This window comes from Oncorhynchus tshawytscha, linkage group LG18, assembly GCF_018296145.1.
Source record: "Oncorhynchus tshawytscha isolate Ot180627B linkage group LG18, Otsh_v2.0, whole genome shotgun sequence".
Classification (NCBI taxonomy): Eukaryota; Metazoa; Chordata; class Actinopteri; order Salmoniformes; family Salmonidae; genus Oncorhynchus; species Oncorhynchus tshawytscha.
Genome location: NC_056446.1, coordinates 45,160,944 through 45,180,943, shown reverse-complemented (window position 1 = coordinate 45,180,943; position 20,000 = coordinate 45,160,944). Strand labels below are relative to the sequence as shown.

The 20,000-nt window shown below is 52.1% G+C and overlaps 1 protein-coding gene across 1 annotated transcript in view; it reads left to right on the top strand.

Moving 5' to 3' along the window:
• Positions 1-20,000, top strand: part of LOC112239220 (runt-related transcription factor 2) — a 238,812-nt gene that overhangs the window by 208,094 nt on the left and 10,718 nt on the right. Inside the window, 2 exon segments of the mRNA XM_042300561.1 lie at positions 10,229-10,405; positions 13,945-14,112. Of these exon segments, the coding sequence (XP_042156495.1) occupies positions 10,229-10,405; positions 13,945-14,112 (345 nt within the window).

Genomic DNA, 20,000 nt, shown 5'->3' with positions numbered 1-20,000 from the left:
CCACCTTTTGCAGCAATTGTAGCTGCAATTCTCTTTGGATATGTCTCTATAAGCTTGGCACATCTAGCCACGGGGATATTTGGTGTTCACTGGGGAAGGTGTTCTCAGGGTGATGAGAGGTGTTGGGTTTGCTCCCAGACATAGCATTTTCCTTGATGGCCAAAAAGCTCAGCTTTAGTCTCATCTGACCAGAATAAATCAAATCAAATGTATTTATATATCCCTTCGTACATCAGCTGATATCTCAAAGTGCTGTACAGAAACCCAGCCTAAAACCCCAAACATCAAGCAATGCAGGTGTAGAAGCACGGTGGCTAGGAAAAACTCCCTAGAAAGGCCAAAACCTAGGAAGAAACCTAGAGAGGAACCAGGCTATGTGGGGTGGCCAGTCCTCTTCTGGCTGTGCCAGGTGGAGATTATAACAGAACATGGCCAAGATGTTCAAGATGTTCAAGATGTTTAGAGTACCTTCTTCCATATGTTTGGAGATCTCCACATGCCTTTTGGCAACCACCAATGTGCCGTGCATGACTTAAGGTGGACCTATGGACAGATACTCCAATCTCCGCTGTGGAGCTTTGCAGCTCCTTTAGGGTTATCTTTGTTCTCTTTGTTATCTTTGTTCTCTTTGTTCTCTTTGGTCTCTTTCTTTTAATGCCCTCCTTGCCTGGTCCATGAGTTTTGGTGGGCGGCCGTCTCTTGGCAGGTTTCTTGTGGTGCCATATTCTTAACATACAAACCACTTTTTGCACAAACCACTTTTCCATTTAAAAAAATAATATATATTTTTTTCAACAAGTACATTTTTTTTATTTCAATTCACCAGTTTGGACTATGTTGTGTATGTCCATTACATGAAATCCAAATAAATATCTATTTAAATTACAGGATGTAATGTTGCAAAATAGGAAAAACGCCAAGGGGGATGAAAAGTTTTGCGAGGCACTGCACATCTACTGCTACTGTTGATAATTCTGCTATTTACTGCTACTTCACGTACTACTACTGCTGAGTACTACTACTGCTACATTCTGTGACCATTACAGTGTAAAGCCCTGTACATTCTGTGACCATTACAGTGTAAAGCTCTGTACATTCGGTCACTAAAGCTGTGTCTAATTGTTTCTCCAGCCTGTCTGTTCAGGGAGGCTCAGTAGTGTGGACTCAGCACTATTCAGGGACACCATGACTCCAGACTCTCTCTCTCTCTCTCTCACACACACACACACACACACACACACACACACACACACACACACACACACACACACACACACACACACACACACACACACACACACACACACATCTAAATCTCTTAATGTACTTCTCTTCTTTGCTTCTCTCCCTGTCTCCCCACATCTCTCTCCTCCCCTGCCTCTTGTTATGTCTCCCCACATCTCTCTCCTCCCCTGCCTCTTGTTATGTCTCCCCACATCTCTCTCCTCCCCTGCCTCTTGTTATGTCTCCCCACATCTCTCTCCTCCCCTGCCTCTTGTTATGTCTCCCCACATCTCTCTCCTCCCCTGCCTCTTGTTATGTCTCCCCACATCTCTCTCCTCCCCTGCCTCTTGTTATGTCTCCCCACATCTCTCTCCTCCCCTGCCTCTTGTTATGTCTCCCCACATCTCTCTCCTCCCCTGCCTCTTGTTATGTCTCCCCACATCTCTCTCCTCCCCTGCCTCTTGTTATGTCTCCCCACATCTCTCTCCTCCTGCCTCTTGTTATGTCTCCCCACATCTCTCTCTCCCCTGCCTCTTGTTATGTCTCCCCACATCTCTCTCCTCCCCTGCTTCTTGTTATGTCTCCCCACATCTCTCTCCTCCCTGCCTCTTGTTATGTCTCCCCACATCTCTCCTCCTCCTGCCTCTTGTTATGTCTCCCCACATCTCTCTCCTCCCCTGCCTCTTGTTATGTCTCCCCACATCTCTCTCCTCCCCTGCCTCTTGTTATGTCTCCCCACATCTCTCTCCTCCTGCCTCTTGTTATGTCTCCCCACATCTCTCTCCTCCCCTGCCTCTTGTTATGTCTCCCCACATCTCTCTCCTCCCCTGCCTCTTGTTATGTCTCCCCACATCTCTCTCCTCCCCTGCCTCTTGTTATGTCTCCCACATCTCTCTCCTCCCCTGCCTCTTGTTATGTCTCACCACATCTCTCTCTCCCCTGCCTCTTGTTATGTCTCACCACATCTCTCTCCTCCCCTGCCTCTTGTTATGTCTCCCACATCTCTCTCCTCCCCTGCCTCTTGTTATGTCTCTCCCCTCCCCTGCCTCTTGTTATGTCTCCCCACATCTCTCTCCTCCCCTGCCTCTTGTTATGTCTCCCCACATCTCTCTCCTCCCCTGCCTCTTGTTATGTCTCACCACATCTCTCTCCTCCCCTGCCTCTTGTTATGTCTCACCACATCTCTCTCCTCCCCTGCCTCTTGTTATGTCTCCCACATCTCTCTCCTCCCCTGCCTCTTGTTATGTCTCCCCACATCTCTCTCCTCCCCTGCCTCTTGTTATGTCTCACCACATCTCTCTCCTCCCCTGCCTCTTGTTATGTCTCCCCACATCTCTCTCCTCCCCTGCCTCTTGTTATGTCTCCCCACATCTCTCCTCCCCTGCCTCTTGTTATGTCTCCCCACATCTCTCTCCTCCCCTGCCTCTTGTTATGTCTCCCCACATCTCTCTCCTCCCCTGCCTCTTGTTATGTCTCCCCACATCTCTCTCCTCCCCTGCCTCTTGTTATGTCTCCCCACATCTCTCTCCTCCCCTGCCTCTTGTTATGTCTCCCCACATCTCTCCTCCCCTGCCTCTTGTTATGTCTCCCACATCTCTCTCCTCCCCTGCCTCTTGTTATGTCTCCCCACATCTCTCTCCTCCCCTGCCTCTCTTTGTTATGTCTCCCCACATCTCTCTCCTCCCCTGCCTCTTGTTATGTCTCCCCACATCTCTCTCCTCCCCTGCCTCTTGTTATGTCTCACCACATCTCTCTCCTCCCCTGCCTCTTGTTATGTCTCACCACATCTCTCTCCTCCCCTGCCTCTTGTTATGTCTCCCCACATCTCTCTCCTCCCCTGCCTCTTGTTATGTCTCCCCACATCTCTCTCCTCCCCTGCCTCTTGTTATGTCTCCCCACATCTCTCTCCTGCCCCTGCCTCTTGTTATGTCTCCCCACATCTCTCTCCTCCCCTGCCTCTTGTTATGTCTCCCCACATCTCTCTCTCCCCTGCCTCTTGTTATGTCTCCCACATCTCTCTCCTCCTGCCTCTTGTTATGTCTCCCCACATCTCTCTCCTCCCCTGCCTCTTGTTATGTCTCCCACATCTCTCTCCTCCCCTGCCTCTTGTTATGTCTCCCCACATCTCTCTCCTCCTGCCTCTTGTTATGTCTCCCACATCTCTCTCCTCCCCTGCCTCTTGTTATGTCTCCCCACATCTCTCCTCCCCTGCCTCTTGTTATGTCTCCCACATCTCTCTCCTCCCCTGCCTCTTGTTATGTCTCCCCACATCTCTCTCCTCCCCTGCCTCTTGTTATGTCTCCCCACATCTCTCTCCTCCCCTGCCTCTTGTTATGTCTCCCCACATCTCTCTCCTCCCCTGCCTCTTGTTATGTCTCCCCACATCTCTCTCCTCCCCTGCCTCTTGTTATGTCTCCCCACATCTCTCTCCTCCCCTGCCTCTTGTTATGTCTCCCCACATCTCTCTCCCCCTGCCTCTTGTTATGTCTCCCCACATCTCTCTCCTCCCCTGCCTCTTGTTATGTCTCCCCACATCTCTCTCCTCCCCTGCCTCTTGTTATGTCTCCCACATCTCTCTCCTCCCCTGCCTCTTGTTATGTCTCCCACATCTCTCTCCTCCCCTGCCTCTTGTTATGTCTCCCCACATCTCTCATCTCTCTCTCCTCCCCTGCCTCTTGTTATGTCTCCCCACATCTCTCTCCTCCCCTGCCTCTTGTTATGTCTCCCACATCTCTCTCCTCCCCTGCCTCTTGTTATGTCTCCCCACATCTCTCTCCTCCCCTGCCTCTTGTTATGTCTCCCCACATCTCTCTCCTCCCCTGCCTCTTGTTATGTCTCCCACATCTCTCCTCCCCTGCCTCCTCCCCACATCCTGCCTCTTGTTATGTCTCCCCACATCTCTCTCCTCCCCTGCCTCTTGTTATGTCTCCCCACATCTCTCTCCTCCCCTGCCTCTTGTTATGTCTCCCCACATCTCTCTCCTCCCCTGCCTCTTGTTATGTCTCCCCACATCTCTCTCCTCCCCTGCCTCTTGTTATGTCTCCCCACATCTCTCTCCTCCCCTGCCTCTTGTTATGTCTCCCCACATCTCTCTCCTCCCCTGCCTCTTGTTATGTCTCCCCACATCTCTCTCCTCCCCTGCCTCTTGTTATGTCTCCCCACATCTCTCTCCTCCCCTGCCTCTTGTTATGTCTCCCCACATCTCTCTCCTCCCCTGCCTCTTGTTATGTCTCCCCACATCTCTCTCCTCCCCTGCCTCTTGTTATGTCTCCCCACATCTCTCTCCTCCTGCCTCTTGTTATGTCTCCCCACATCTCTCTCCTCCCCTGCCTCTTGTTATGTCTCCCCACATCTCTCTCCTCCCCTGCCTCTTGTTATGTCTCCCACATCTCTCTCCTCCCCTGCCTCTTGTTATGTCTCCCCACATCTCTCTCCTCCCCTGCCTCTTGTTATGTCTCCCCACATCTCTCTCCTCCCCTGCCTCTTGTTATGTCTCACCACATCTCTCCTTTCTCTCAACTTCCTCTCGCTGTCTCTCCCTGTGTTCCCCAAGTCTTCCTGGATCAAGGCTCAGGGTGAGACCCAGATGGAGACACGTGAGGCAGATGGTTCAGGGTGAGATTTATTGAATTGACAGCTGCTGACAGAAAGCAGGTTGAGGACATGGGTTTGTAATCCAGGTAAATAGCTGGACAGACATGGGTTTGTAATCCAGGTAAATAGTTGGACAGACATGGGTTTGTAATCCAGGTAAATAGCTGGACAGACATGGGTTTGTAATCCAGGTAAATAGTTGGACAGACATGGGTTTGTAATCCAGGTAAATAGCTGGCAGACGTAGACGGCAGGCAGGCTCAGGGTCAAGACAGGCAAAAGGTTGTAACCGGCGAGACTAGAACAATAAACAGACATTGGAAAACCACTGGCAAACCTTGACGGGACAAAATGAACTGGAAACAGACAAACAGAGAACACAGGTATAAATACCCAGGGGATAATGGGGAACATGGGAGACACCTGGTGGAGGGGTGGAGACCAGCACAAGACAGGTGAAACAGATCATGGTGTGACACACTGGTCTCAGAGTAGAATCACCAGTATGTCCTTCACACCTCTCTGCTCATCGTGTCAGGATTCCTCTGTAGGAGAAGGATCTCCATAGTAACAGAGCTCCTTTGTGTCTGTCTGTCTGTCTGTCTGTCTGTCTGTCTGTCTGTCTGTCTGTCTGTCTGTCTGTCCGTCTGTCCGTCCGTCCGAATGGAAACTCTTTGATGGACTGGCCAGCTCCAACACACAGTAATGAGATGAGAGACACACACATTATGATTGTGTGATGGGTTATATTACTGAGGTAGTCCTGTCTCATATCTGTTATATTCCTGAGGTAGACCTGTCTCATATCTGTTATATTCCTAAGGTAGTCCTGTATCATATCTGTTATATTACTGAGGTAGACCTGTCTCATATCTGCCTTAATTACTGAGGTAGTCCTGTCTCATATCTGTTATATTACTGAGGTAGTCCTGTCTCATATCTGTTATATTCCTGAGGTAGACCTGCCTCATATCTGTTATATTACTGAGGTAGACCTGTCTCATATCTGTTATATTCCTGAGGTAGTCCTGTCTCATATCTGTTATATTACTGAGGTAGACCTGTCTCATATCTGCCTTACTTATAGACCTGTACCTACTGTGGTACTTACTCAGGGTTTCCTGTCTCATATATCTGAGTGTCTATAGTCAGTGGTGACTCTCATCAAATGTTAACAAGTAGGGCTCTCTTTCAGATCTGACAGTTAAAACACTCTCCTCCTCCTCTCGTATTCTCTCCATCCCCAGCCAGCCTCTCCCTCCTCTCCTCTCGTATTCTCTCTATCCCCACCCAGCCTCTCCCTCCCTATCCTCTCGTATTCTCTCCATCCCCACCCAGCCTCTCCTATTCTCTCCATCCCCACCCAGCCTCTCCCTCCTCTCCTCTCATATTCTCTCCATCCCCACCCAGCCTCTCCCTATTCTCTCCTCCTCCTCTCGTATTCTCTCCATCCCCAGCCAGCCTCTCCTTCCTCTCCTCTCGTATTTTCTCCATCCCCACCCAGCCTCTCCCTCCTCTCTCCTCCATCAGTATTCTCTCCATCCCCACCCAGCCTCTCCCTCCTCCTCCTCTCCTATTCTCCATCCCCATCCCCACCCCAGCCTCTCTCTCCTCTCCTCTCATAGCCTCTCCCTTCTCTCCATCCCCACCCAGCCTCTCCCTCCTCTCGTATTCCTCTCCCCACCCATTCTCTCCATCCCCAGCCAGCCTCTCCCTCCTCTTCCTCCTCTCGTATTCTCTCCATCCCCACCCAGCCTCTCCCTCCCTCTTGTATTCTCATCCATCCCCACCCAGCCTCTCCCTCCTCTTCCTCTCATATTCTCTCCATCCCCACCCAGCCTCTCCCTCCTCTTCCTCTCGTATTCTCTCCATCCCCACCCAGCCTCCTCCTCCCTCCTCTCGTATTCTCTCCATCCCCACCCAGCCCTCTCCTCCTCCTCTCGTATTCTCTCCATCCCCACCCAGCCTCTCCCTCCTCTCATAGCCTTCTCTCCATCCCCACCCAGCCTCTCCCTCCTCTCCTCTCTCCATATTCTCTCCATCCCCACCCAGCCTCTCCCTCCTCTCATATTCTCTCCATCCCCACCCAGCCTCTCCCCCTCCTCTTCCTCTCAGCCTCTCCCTTCTCTCCATCCCCACCCAGCCTCTCCCTCCTCTCGTATTCTCTCCATCCCCACCCAGCCTCTCCCTCCTCTCGTATTCTCTCCATCCCCACCCAGCCTCTCCCTCCTCTTCCTCTCGTATTCTCTCCATCCCCACCCAGCCTCTCCTCCTCCTCTCGTATTCTCTCCATATTCTCCTCCATCTCCCATCCCCACCCAGCCTCTCCCTCCTCTTCCTCTCAGCCTCTATTCTCTCCATCCCATAGCCAGCCCTCCTCTCCTCTTCCTCCATCCCCACCCAGTATTCTCTCCATCAAGCCTCTCCCTCCTCTCATATTCTCCCATCCCCCCAGCCTCTCCCTCCTCTTCCTCTCGTATTCCTCCATCGTATTCTCTCCATCCCCACCCAGCCTCTCCCTCCTCTTCCTCTCGTATTCTCTCCATCCCCACCCAGCCTCTCCCTCCTCTCGTATTCTCTCCATCCCCACCCAGCCTCTCCCTCCTCTCCCTCCTCATCAGCCTCTCCCTCCTCTTCCTCTCGTATTCTCCATCCCCACCCAGCCTCTCCCTCCTCTCGTATTCTCCTCCATCGTATTCCCCATCCCCCAGCCTCTCCCTCCTCCTCCTCCTCTCGTATTCTCTCCATCCCCACCCAGCCCTCCCTCCTCTTTCTCTCCATCCCCACCCAGCCTCTCCCTCCTCTCGTATTCTCTCCATCCCCACCCAGCCTCCCTCTTCCTCCTCTCCATCCCCACCCAGCCTCCCTCCTCTCGTATTCTCTCCATCCCCACCCAGCCTCTCCCTCCTCCTCCTCCATCCCCACCCAGCCTCTCCCTCCTCTCTCTCCATCCCCACCCAGTCTCTCCCCCTCCTCTCCTCCTCCCCACCCAGTATTCTCTCCATCCCCACCCAGCCTCTCTCTCCTCCTCCTCTCGTATTCTCTCCATCCCCACCCAGCCTCTCCCTCCTCTCCTCTCGTATTCTCTCCATCCCCACCCAGCCTCTCCCTCCCTCTCTCTCCATCATATTCCTCTCCATCCCCACCCAGCCTCTCCCTAGCCTCTCCTCCTCTCGTATTCTCTCCATCCCCAGCCAGCCTCTCCTTCCCTCTATTCCTCCATCAGCCTCCTCCTCTCCTCTCTCTATTTTCTCCATCCTCACCCAGCCTCTCTCCTCCTCTCCTCTCGTATTCTCTCCATCCCCACCCAGCCTCTCCCTCCTCCTCCTCTCCTATTCTCTCCATCCCCACCCAGCCTCTCTCTCCTCCTCTCTCATATTCTCTCTATTCCCCACCCAGCCTCTCCCCCTCCTCTCCTCTCGTATTCTCTCCATCCCCAGCCAGCCTCTCCCTCCTCCTCCTCCTCTCTCCATCCCCACCCGTATTCTCTCCATCCCCACCCAGCCTCTCCCTCCTCTTGTATTCTCTCCATCCCCACCCAGCCTCCCTCCCTCCCTCTTCCTCTCATATTCTCTCCATCCCCACCCAGCCTCTCCTCCCTTCCTTCCTCTCCTCCCCACCCAGTATTCTCTCCATCCCCACCCAGCCTCTCCCTCCTCTTCCTCTCGTATTCTCTCCATCCCCACCCAGCCTCTCCCTCCTCTTCCTCATATTCTCTCCATCCCCACCCAGCCTCTCCCTCCTCTTCCTCTCGTATTCCCTCTCCATCCCCACCCAGCCTCCTCCTCCTCTCCATATTCTCTCCATCCCCACCCACCCCTCTCCCTCCTCTCCTCTCGTATTCTTCCATCCCTCCATCCCCACCCAGCCTCTCCCTCCCTCCTCTCGTATTCTCTCCATCCCCACCCAGCCTCTCCCTCCTCTCGTATTCTCTCCATCCCCACCCATTCCCTCCTCCTCCATCCCCACCCAGCCTCTCCCTTCCTCTCGTATTCTCTCCATCCCCACCCAGCCTCTCCCTCCTCCTCTCGTATTCTCTCCATCCCCTAGCCAGCTCCTCTCCCTCCTCTTCCTCTCGTATTCTCTCCATCCCTAGCCAGCCTCTCCCTCCTCCTCTCGTATTCTCTCCATCAGCCTCTCCCTATTCCTCTCATTCTCTCCATCCCCACCCAGCTCTCCCTCCTCTCCTTCCTCAGCCTCTCCTCCTCCTCCTCTTCTCTCCATCCCCACCCAGCCTCTCCCTCCCTCTTGTATTCCTCCATCAGTATTCTCTCCATCCCCACCCAGCCTCTCCTCCTCCTCTCGTATTCTCTCCATCCCCACCCAGCCCTCTCCCTCCTCGTATTCTCTCCATCCCCACCCAGCCTCTCCTCCCTCCTCTCGTCATATTTCTCTCCATCCCCACATCCCAGCCTCTCCCCCTCCTCCTCTCGTATTCTCTCCATCCCCACCCAGCCTCTCCCTCCTCTCGTATTCTCTCCATCCAGCCTCTCCTCCTCCTCTTGTATTCTCTCCATCCCCACCCAGCCTCTCCCTCCTCTCCTCTCGTCTCCATTCTCTCCATCGTATTCTCTCCATAGCTCCCACCCAGCCTCTCCCTCCCTTCTTCCTCTCCTATTCTCTCCATCCCCACCCAGCCTCTCCCTCCTCTCTCCTCCTCCTCTCGTATTCTCTCCATCCCCACCCAGCCTCTCTCCTCCATCCCTCTCGTATTCTCTCCATCCCCACCCAGCCTCTCCCTCCTCTCCTCCATTCCCATCCCAGCCCTCCTCCTCCTCTCGTATTCTCTCCATCCCCACCCAGTCTCTCCCTCCTCTCCTCTCGTATTCTCTCCATCCCCACTCGTATTCTCCAGCCTCTCCTCTCCTCTCCTCTCGTATTCTCTCCATCCCCACCCAGCCTCTCCCTCCTCTCCTCTCGTATTCTCTCCATCCCCACCTAGCCTCTCTCTCCTCTCCTCTCATATTCTCTCCATCCCCACCCACCCATTCTCTCCATCCCCCCTCTCCTAAAACAGTACTGTTCTCAGACCCTCTCATTGTTGTTGTCGTCAGAAGCTAGAGGAGTCTCCTAAAACAGTACTGTTCTCAGACCCTCTCATTGTTGTTGTCGTCAGAAGCTCGAGGAGTCTCATAAAACACTGCTATTCTCAGACCGTCTCGTTGTTGTTATTGTTGTTGTACAGGACATCGTCAGAAGCTAGAGGAGTCTCTTAAAACAGGGCTGTTCTCAGACCGTCTCGTTGTTGTTATTGTTGTTGTTGTACAGGACATCGTCAGAAGCTGGAGGAGTCTCCTAAAACAGTGCTATTCTCAGACCCTCTCATTGTTGTTGTCGTCAGAAGCTAGAGGAGTCTCCTAAAACAGGGCTGTTCTCAGACCGTCTCGTTGTTGTTATTGTTGTTGTACAGGACATCGTCAGAAGCTAGAGGAGTCTCCTAAAACAGGGCTGTTCTCAGACCGTCTCAGTGAGCTGGAGAGGATCAGACAGACAACCATGAGGGTTGCCGTGCCGACACAGTCCCAACAACAGCCGCTCAACGCTGGACACAACCCCTTCAACCCCCAAGGGCAGACACAGATACCAGGTGAATTTTAAATACAGTCCCTCCTAACCCTTATTTAGTCAGATACCAGGTGAGTTTTAAATACAGGCCCCCTTAACCCTTATTAACACAGATTCCAGGTGAGATTTAAATACTCTAACCCCCGACACACATAGACACAGATACCAGATGAGACCATAATATCTAACACCCGACACACATAGACACAGATACCAGATGAGACCATAATCTCTAACACCCGACACACATAGACACAGATACCAGATGAGACCATAATCTCTAACACCCGACACACATAGACACAGATACCAGATGAGACCATAATCTCTAACCCCAGAGACACACAGACACAGATACCAGATGTCTATCAGTCCTGTTGTAACTACATCTCTGATCTGTCCTAATCTGTTGTAACTACATCTCTGATCTGTCCCAATCTATCAGTCCTGTTGTAACTACATCTCTGACCTGTCCCAATCTATCAGCCCTGTTGTAACTACATCTCTGATCTGTCCCAATCTATCAGTCCTGTTGTAACTACATCTCTGACCTGTCCCAATCTATCAGCCCTGTTGCAACTACATCTCTGATCTGTCCCGTTGTAACTACATCTCTCATCTGTCCCAATCTATCAGCCCTGTTGTAACTACATCTCTGATCTGTCCCAATCCATCAGTCCTGTTGTAACTCCATCTCTGATCTGTCCCAATCTATCAGTCCTGTTGTAACTCTGTCTCTGGTCTATCCCAATCTATCAGTCCTGTTGTAACTACATATCTGATCTGCCCCAATCTATCAGTCCTGTTGTAACTCCGTCTCTGATCTGTCCCAATCTATTAATCCTGTTGTAACTCCATCTATGATCTGTCCAAATCTATCAGTCCTGTTGTAACTCCATCTCTGATCTGCCCCAATCTATCAGTCCTGTTGTAACTCCATCTCTGATCTGTCCCAATCTATCAATCCTGTTGTAACTCCATCTATGACCTGTCCCAATATATCAGTCCTGTTGTAACTACATCTCTGATCTGTCCCAATCTATCAGTCCTGTTGTAACTACATCTTTGATCTGTCCCAATCTATCAGTCCTGTTGTAACTACATATCTGATCTGTCCCAATCTATCAGTCCTGTTGTAACTACATCTCTGATCTGTCCCAATCTATCAATGCTGTTGTAACTACATCTCTGACCTGTCCCAATCTATCAGTCCTGTTGTAACTACATCTCTGATCTGTCCCAATCTATCAGGCCTTATACAGTCAGTGATGACTTAACAAGTCTTTTAGTTCCACTACAGTTTATTCTCTGTTGGTTACAATACGAGTCTATGTGGATGGTATATTTGGATGGTTTTAGGTGTGCTATTCTAGCATTGACTTGCCTGGCCTTACCTGTACAATTCAATATTTCAAAATACTTCTTACATGTTATTATTTTGAAAATATGTATATTTACAGTTTTGGCAAATGTGTTTGATTCGGTTGAGACATTAGTGAAGTACAGAAACGGAGTGAAAACCCTTTTCTCTGCTGGACATGTGCCAGAAAAATGCTTGGTTTCTCTCTCTCTCTCTCGCTCTGTCGCTCTATATGCAAATATATATATAATAAATATATATCTATAATATATAATAAATAATATATCGCTAAATAATAATAATAATAATATAATAATAATCGCTCTTAATAATATGTCTCTATAATAATAATAATATAATATAATCGCTCTTCTAATCGCTCTCTCTCTCTGTAATAATCGCTCTAATCTCTCTCGCTCTCTCTCTCGCTCTCCCTCTCTCTCTCTCTCTCTCTCCCTCTCTCTCTCTCCTCTCTCTCTCTCTCTCTCTCTCTCTCTCTCTCTCTCTCTCTCTCTCTCTCTCTCTCTCAGGAGAGAGACAGGAAGAGACAAACATACAATGTGTCATTACTCAGGATGTTACATCAGACCTGGTAACCAATGATCCAGTGAAATGAGACACTCACAGCCTGAACATGCTCCATCTTCTAGAACTAGTTCTCTACACCGTATTCACTAAACAGTATTCACTACACAGTATTCACTACACAGTATTCTCTACACAGTATTCACTACACAGTATTCTCTACACAGTATTCACTACACAGTATTCACTACAGTGTTCTCTACACAGTATTCTCTACACAGTATTCACTACACATTGTTCTCTACACAGTATTCACTACAGTGTTCTCTACACAGTATTCACTACAGTGTTCTCTACACAGTATTCTCTACACAGTATTCACTACAGTGTTCTCTACACAGTGTTCTCTACACAATATTCTCTACACAGTATTCACTACACAGTATTCACTACACATTGTTCTCTACACAGTATTCACTACAGTGTTCTCTACACAGTATTCACTACACAGTATTCACTACACAGTATTCTCTACACAGTATTCACTACACAGTATTCTCTACACAGTATTCACTACACAGTATTCACTACAGTGTTCTCTACACAGTATTCTCTACACAGTATTCACTACACATTGTTCTCTACACAGTATTCACTACAGTGTTCTCTACACAGTATTCTCTACACAGTATTCACTACACAGTATTCTCTACACAGTATTCACTAAACAGTATTCTCTACACAGTATTCACTACAGTGTTCTCTACACAGTGTTCTCTACACAGTATTCACAACACAGTGTTCTCTACACAGTATTCACAACACAGTGTTCTCTACACAGTATTCACAACACATTGTTCTCTACACAGTATTCACTACAGTGTTCTCTACACAGTATTCTCTACACAGTATTCACTAAACAGTATTCTCTACACAGTATTCACTACAGTGTTCTCTACACAGTGTTCTCTACACAGTATTCACAACACAGTGTTCTCTACACAGTATTCACAACACAGTGTTCTCTACACAGTATTCACAACACAGTGTTCTCTACACAGTATTCTCTACACAGAATTCACTACAGTGTTCTCTACACAGTGTTCTCTACACAGTATTCACTACAGTGTTCTCTACACAGTATTCACTACACAGTATTCTCTACACAGTATTCACTAAACAGTATTCTCTACACAGTATTCACTAAACAGTATTCTCTACACAGTATTCACTACAGTGTTCTCTACACAGTATTCACTACAGTGTTCTCTACACAGTATTCACAACACAGTGTTCTCTACACAGTATTCACTACACAGTATTCTCTACACAGTATTCACTACAGTGTTCTCTACACAGTATTCACTACAGTGTTCTCTACACAGTATTCACAATACAGTGTTCTCTACACAGTATTCACTACACAGTATTCTCTACACAGTATTCACTACACAGTATTCTCTACACAGTATTCACTACAGTGTTCTCTACACAGTATTCACTACACAGTATTCATTACACAGTATTCACTCCTACTGGCCCTGATACAGAGGTAGAACACTGGACAACTCCTCCTCCTCCTCCTCCTCCACCTCCTCCTCATCGCTAGCCATGCCCCTCTCCTCCTCCTCTTCCTCCTACTCCTCCTTTCTAACCATCCCTTTCTCCTCTTCCAGACCCTCGCCAGTCCCAGTCGTCTCCTCCCTGGTCCTATGAGCAGTCCTACCCGTCCTACCTGAGTCCCATGACCTCCCCGTCTGTCCACTCCACCACGCCCCTCTCCTCCAGCCGAGCCACGGGCTTGCCCAACATCACTGACCCGCCCCGCCGCCTGCCAGGTAACACACACTAGCAACACCCTGCATCCCACCCTCATCCCACCCTGTATCCCACCCTCATCCCACCCTGCATCCCACCCTCATCCCACCCTCATCCCACCCTGTATCCCACCCTGTATCCCACCCTCATCCCACCCTGTATTCAACCCTCATCCCACCCTCATCCCACCCTGTGTCCCACCCTGCATCCCACCCTGCATCCCACCCTCATCCCACCCTCATCCCACCCTGTATTCCACCCTCATCCCAACCTGTATCACACCCTCATCCCACCCTGTTTCCCACCCTCATCCCACCCTCATCCCACCCTCATCCCACCTTGTATCCCACCCTCATCCCACCCTGTATCCCACCCTCATCCCACATTCCACCCTCATCCCACCCTGTATCCCACCCTGCATCCCACCCTCATCCCACCCTGCATCCCACCCTCATCCCACCGTATATCCTTCCCTCATCCCACCCTCATCCCACCCTGTATCACACCCTCATCCCACACTGCACCTACCCTCATCCCACCCTCATCCCACCCTCATCCCACCCTGTATTCCACCCTCATCCCACCCTGTATCCCACCCTCATCCCACCCTGTTTCCCACCCTCATCCCACCCTCATCCCACCCTCATCCCACCCTGTATCCCACCCTGTATCCCACCCTCATCCCACCCTGTATCCCACCCTCATCCCACCCTCATCCCACCCTGTATCCCACCCTGCATCCCACCCTCATCCCACCCTGTATCCCACCCTCATCCCACCCTGCATCCCACCCTCATCCCACCCTGTTTCCCACCCTGTATCCCACCCTGCATCCCACCCTCATCCCACATCCCACCCTCATCCAACCCTCATCCCACCCTCATCCCACCCTGTATACCACCCTGCATCCCACCTGTATCCCACCCTATATCCTTCCCTCATCCCACCCTGTATCCCACCCTCATCCCACCCTCATCCCACCCTGTATTCCACCCTCATCCCACCCTGTATCCCACCCTGTATCCCACCCTGTATTCCACCCTCATCCCACCCTGTATCCCACCCTGTATCCCACCCTGCATCCCACCCTCATCCCACCCTGCATCCCACCTTCATCCCACCCTCATCCCACCCTGTATTCCACCCTCATCCCACCCTGCATCCCACCCTCATCCCACCCTCGTCCCTCCCTGTATCCCACCCTGTATCCCAACCTCATCCCACCCTGCATCCCACCCTGTATCCCACCCTCATCCCACCCTCATCGCACCCTCATCCCACCCTGTATCCCACCCTGTATCCCACCCTATATCCTTCCCTCATCCCACCCTGTATCCCACCCCCATCCCACCCTCATCCCACCCTCATCCTACCCTGTATCCCACCCTGTATTCCACCCTCATCCCACCCTGTATCCCACCCTGCATCCCACCCTATATCCTTCCCTCATCCCACCCTGTATCCCACCCTCATCCCACCCTGTATCCCACCCTGTATCCCACCCTGTATCCCACCCTCATCCCACCCTGCATCCCACCCTCATCCCACCCTCATCCCACCCTGTATTCCACCCTCATCCCACCCTGTATCCCACCCTGTTTCCCACCCTCATCCCACCCTGTATCCCACCCTCATCCCACCCTCATCCCACCCTCATCCCACCCTGTATCCCACCCTGTATCCCACCCTAATCCCACCCTGTATTCCACCCTCATCCCACCCTGCATCCCACCCTCATCCCACCCTGTTTCCCACCCTGTATCCCACCCTGTTTCTCACCCTCATCCCACCCTCATCCCACCCTCATCCCACCCTGTACCCCACGCTGTATTCCATCCTCATCCCACCCTGCATCCCACCCTCATCCCACAGCCCACCCTCATCCCACCCTCATCCCACCCTGTATTCCACCCTGCATCCCACCCTGTATCCCACCCTATATCCTTCCCTGTATCCCACCCTCATCCCACCCTCATCCCACCCTCATCCCACCCTGTATTCCACCCTCATCCCACCCTGTATCCCACCCTTTATCCCACCCTGTATTCCACCCTCATCCCACCCTGTATCCCACCCTCATCCCACCCTCATCCCACCCTCATCCCACCCTGTATCCCACCCTGTATCCCCCTCATCCCACCCTGCATCCCACCATCATCCCACCCTGTATTCCACCCTCATTCCACCCTGCATCCCACCCTCATCCCACCCTCGTCCCACCCTGTATCCCACCCTGTATCCCACCCTCATCCCACCCTGCATCCCACCCTGTATCCCACCCTCATCCCACCCTGTATCCCACCCTCATCCCACCCTCATCCCACCCTGTATCCCACCCTGTATTCCACCCTCATCCCACCCTGTATCCCACCCTGTATCCCACCCTGTATCCCACCCTGTATCCCACCCTCATCACACCCTGTATTCCACCCTGTATCCCACCCTGTATCCCACCCTCATCCCACCCTCATCCCACCCTGTATTCCACCCTCATCCCACCCTGTATCCCACCCTCATCCCACCCTGTTTCCCACCCTCATCGCACCCTCATCCCACCCTCATCCCACCCTGTATCCCACCCTCATCCCACCCTGTATCCCACCCTGCATCCCACCCTCATCCCACCCTCATCCCACCCTGTATCCCACCCTGTATCCCACCCTCATCCCACCCTGTATTCCACCCTCATCCCACCCTGCATCTCACCCTCATCCCACCCTGTATCCCACCCTGTATCCCACCCTGTTTCCCACCCTCATCCCACCCTCATCCCACCCTCATCCCACCCTGTACCCCACCCTGTATTCCACCCTCATCCCACCCTGCATCCCACCCTCATCCCACATCCCACCCTTATCCCACCCTCATCCCACCCTGCATCCCACCCTGTATCCCACCCTATATCCTTCCTGTATCCCACCCTCATCCCACCCTCATCCCACCCTGTATTCCACCCTCATCCCACCCTTTATCCCACCCTTTATCCCACCCTGTATTCCACCCTCATCCCACCCTGTATCCCACCCTCATCCCACCCTCATCCCACCCTCATCCCACCCTGTATCCCACCCTCTATCCTTCCCTCATCCCACCCTGTATCCCACCCTCATCCCACCCTCATCCCACCCTCATCCCACCCTGTATCCCACCCTGTATTCCACCCTCATCCCACCCTGTATCCCACCCTGTATCCCACCCTGTATCCCACCCTCATCCCACCCTCATCCCACCCTCATCCCACCCTGTATCCCACCCTGCATCCCACCCTTATCCCACCCTGCATCCCACCCTCATCCCACCCTGCATCCCACCCTCATCCCACCCTGTATTCCACCCTCATCCCACCCTGCATCCCACCCTCATCCCACCCTCGTCCCACCCTGTATCCCACCCTATATCCCACCCTCATCCCACCCTGTATCCCACCCTCATCCCACCCTGCATCCCACCCTCATCCCACCCTCATCCCACCCTGTATCCCACCCTGTATCCCACCCTATATCCTTCCCTCATCCCACCCTGTATCCCACCCTCATCCCACCCTCATCCCACCCTGTATCCCACCCTGTATTCCACCCTCATCCCACACTGTATCCCACCCTGTATCCCACCCTGTATCCCACCCTCATCCCACCCTCATCCCACCCTCATCCCACCCTGTATCCCACCCTGCATCCCACCCGCATCCCACCCTCATCCCACCCTGCATCCCACCCTCATCCCACCCTCATCCCACCCTGTATCCCACCCTGCATCCCACCCTGCATCCCACCCTGCATCCCACCCTCATCCCACCCTGCATCCCACCCTCATCCCACCCTCATCCCACCCTCATCCCACCCTGTATCCCACCCTGTATCCCACCCTCATCCCACCCTGCATCCCACCCTCATCCCACCCTGCATCCCACCCTGTATTCCACCATGTATTCCACCCTCATCCCACCCTGCCTCCCACTGCTGGCTTGCTTCTGAAGCTAAGCAGGGTTGGTCCTGGTCAGGCCCTGGATGGGAGACCAGATGCTGCTGGAAGTGGTGTTGGAGGGCAAGTAGGAGGCACTCTTTCCTCTGGTCTAAATATCTCAGTGATTGGGGACATTGCCCTGTGTTGGGTGCAGTCTTTCGGATGGGACGTCAAACGGGTGTCCTGACTCTCTGTGGTCACTAAAGATTCCATGACACTTATCGTGAGAGTAGGGGTGTTAACCCCGGTGTCCTGGCTAAATTCCCAATCTGGCCCTCAAACCATCACGGTCACCTAATCATCCCCCAGTTTACAATTGTCTCATTCATCCCCCTCCTCTACCCTGTAACTATTCCCCAGGCCGTTGCTGTAAATGAGAACGTGTTCTCAGTCAACTTACCTGGTAAAATAAGGGTAAAGTAAACATTTAAAATAATAAACACGCATGCCCCGCCCACCTGAGGATCTTTATTTTTCATCCATCTATTTCCTGTGTTAGAAGGTTGTAAAATCACTTAAATCTCGCTGGTTTGCATGCTTTCATTTTATTGTATTCATTGTGAAAAAAGAGAACTTACATCACAAGAAAGAGAACTAGTGGTTGACAGAGCAGGTGAGTTCAGGTAGGGTAGACAGAGCAGGTGAGTTCAGGTAGGGTAGACAGAGCAGGTAGGTTAGGCAGAGCAGGTGAGTACAGGTAGAGTAGACAGAGCAGGTGAGTTCAGGTAGGGTAGACAGAGCAGGTGAGTCCAGGTGGGGTAGCCAGAGCAGGTAGGGTAGACAGAGAGGGTAGGGTAGACAGAGCAGGTGAGTTCAGGTAGGGTAGACAGAGCAGGTGAGTTCAGGTAGGCTAGACAGAGCATGTGAGTTCAGGTAGGGTAGACAGAGCAGGTGGGGTAGACAGAGCAGGTGAGTTCAGGTGGGGTAGCCAGAGCAGGTAGGGTAGACAGAGAGGGTAGGGTAGAAAGAGCAGGTGAGTACAGGTAGTGTAGACAGAGCAGGTGAGTACTGGTAGGGTAGACAGAGCAGGTGAGTACTGGTAGGGTAGACAGAGCAGGTGAGTACAGGTAGGGTAGACAGAGCAGGTGAGTACTGGTAGGGTAGACAGAGCAGGTGAGTACAGGTAGGGTAGACAGAGCATGTGAGTACAGGTAGGGTAGACAGAGCAGGTGAGTACAGGTAGGGTAGACAGAGCAGGTGAGTACAGGTAGGGTAGACAGAGCAGGTGAGTACAGGTAGGGTAGACAGAGCAGGTGAGTTCAGGTAGGGTAGCCAGAGCAGGTGGTAGACAGAGAGGGTAGACAGAGCAGCAGGTAGACAGGTAGGGTAGACAGAGCAGGTGAGTACTGGTAGGGTAGACAGAGCAGGTGAGTACTGGTAGGGTAGACAGAGCAGGTGAGTACAGGTAGGGTAGACAGAGCAGGTGAGTACAGGTAGGGTAGACAGAGCAGGTGAGTACAGGTAGGGTAGACAGAGCAGGTGAGTACAGGTAGGGTAGACAGAGCAGGTGAGTACAGGTAGGGTAGACAGAGCAGGTGAGTACAGGTAGGGTAGACAGAGCAGGTGAGTACAGGTAGGGTAGACAGAGCAGGTGAGTACAGGTAGGGTAGACAGAGCAGGTGAGTACAGGTAGGGTAGACAGAGCAGGTGAGTACAGGTAGGGTAGACAGAGCAGGTGAGTACAGGTAGGGTAGACAGAGCAGGTGAGTACAGGTAGGGTAGACAGAGCAGGTGAGTACAGGTAGGGTAGACAGAGCAGGTGAGTACAGGTAGGGTAGACAGAGCAGGTGAGTACAGGTAGGGTAGACAGAGCAGGTGAGTACAGGTAGGGTAGACAGAGCAGGTGAGTACAGGTAGGGTAGACAGAGCAGGTGAGTACAGGTAGGGTAGACAGAGCAGGTGAGTAGAGGTAGGGTAGACAGAGCAGGTGGTAGGGTAGGGTAGACAGAGC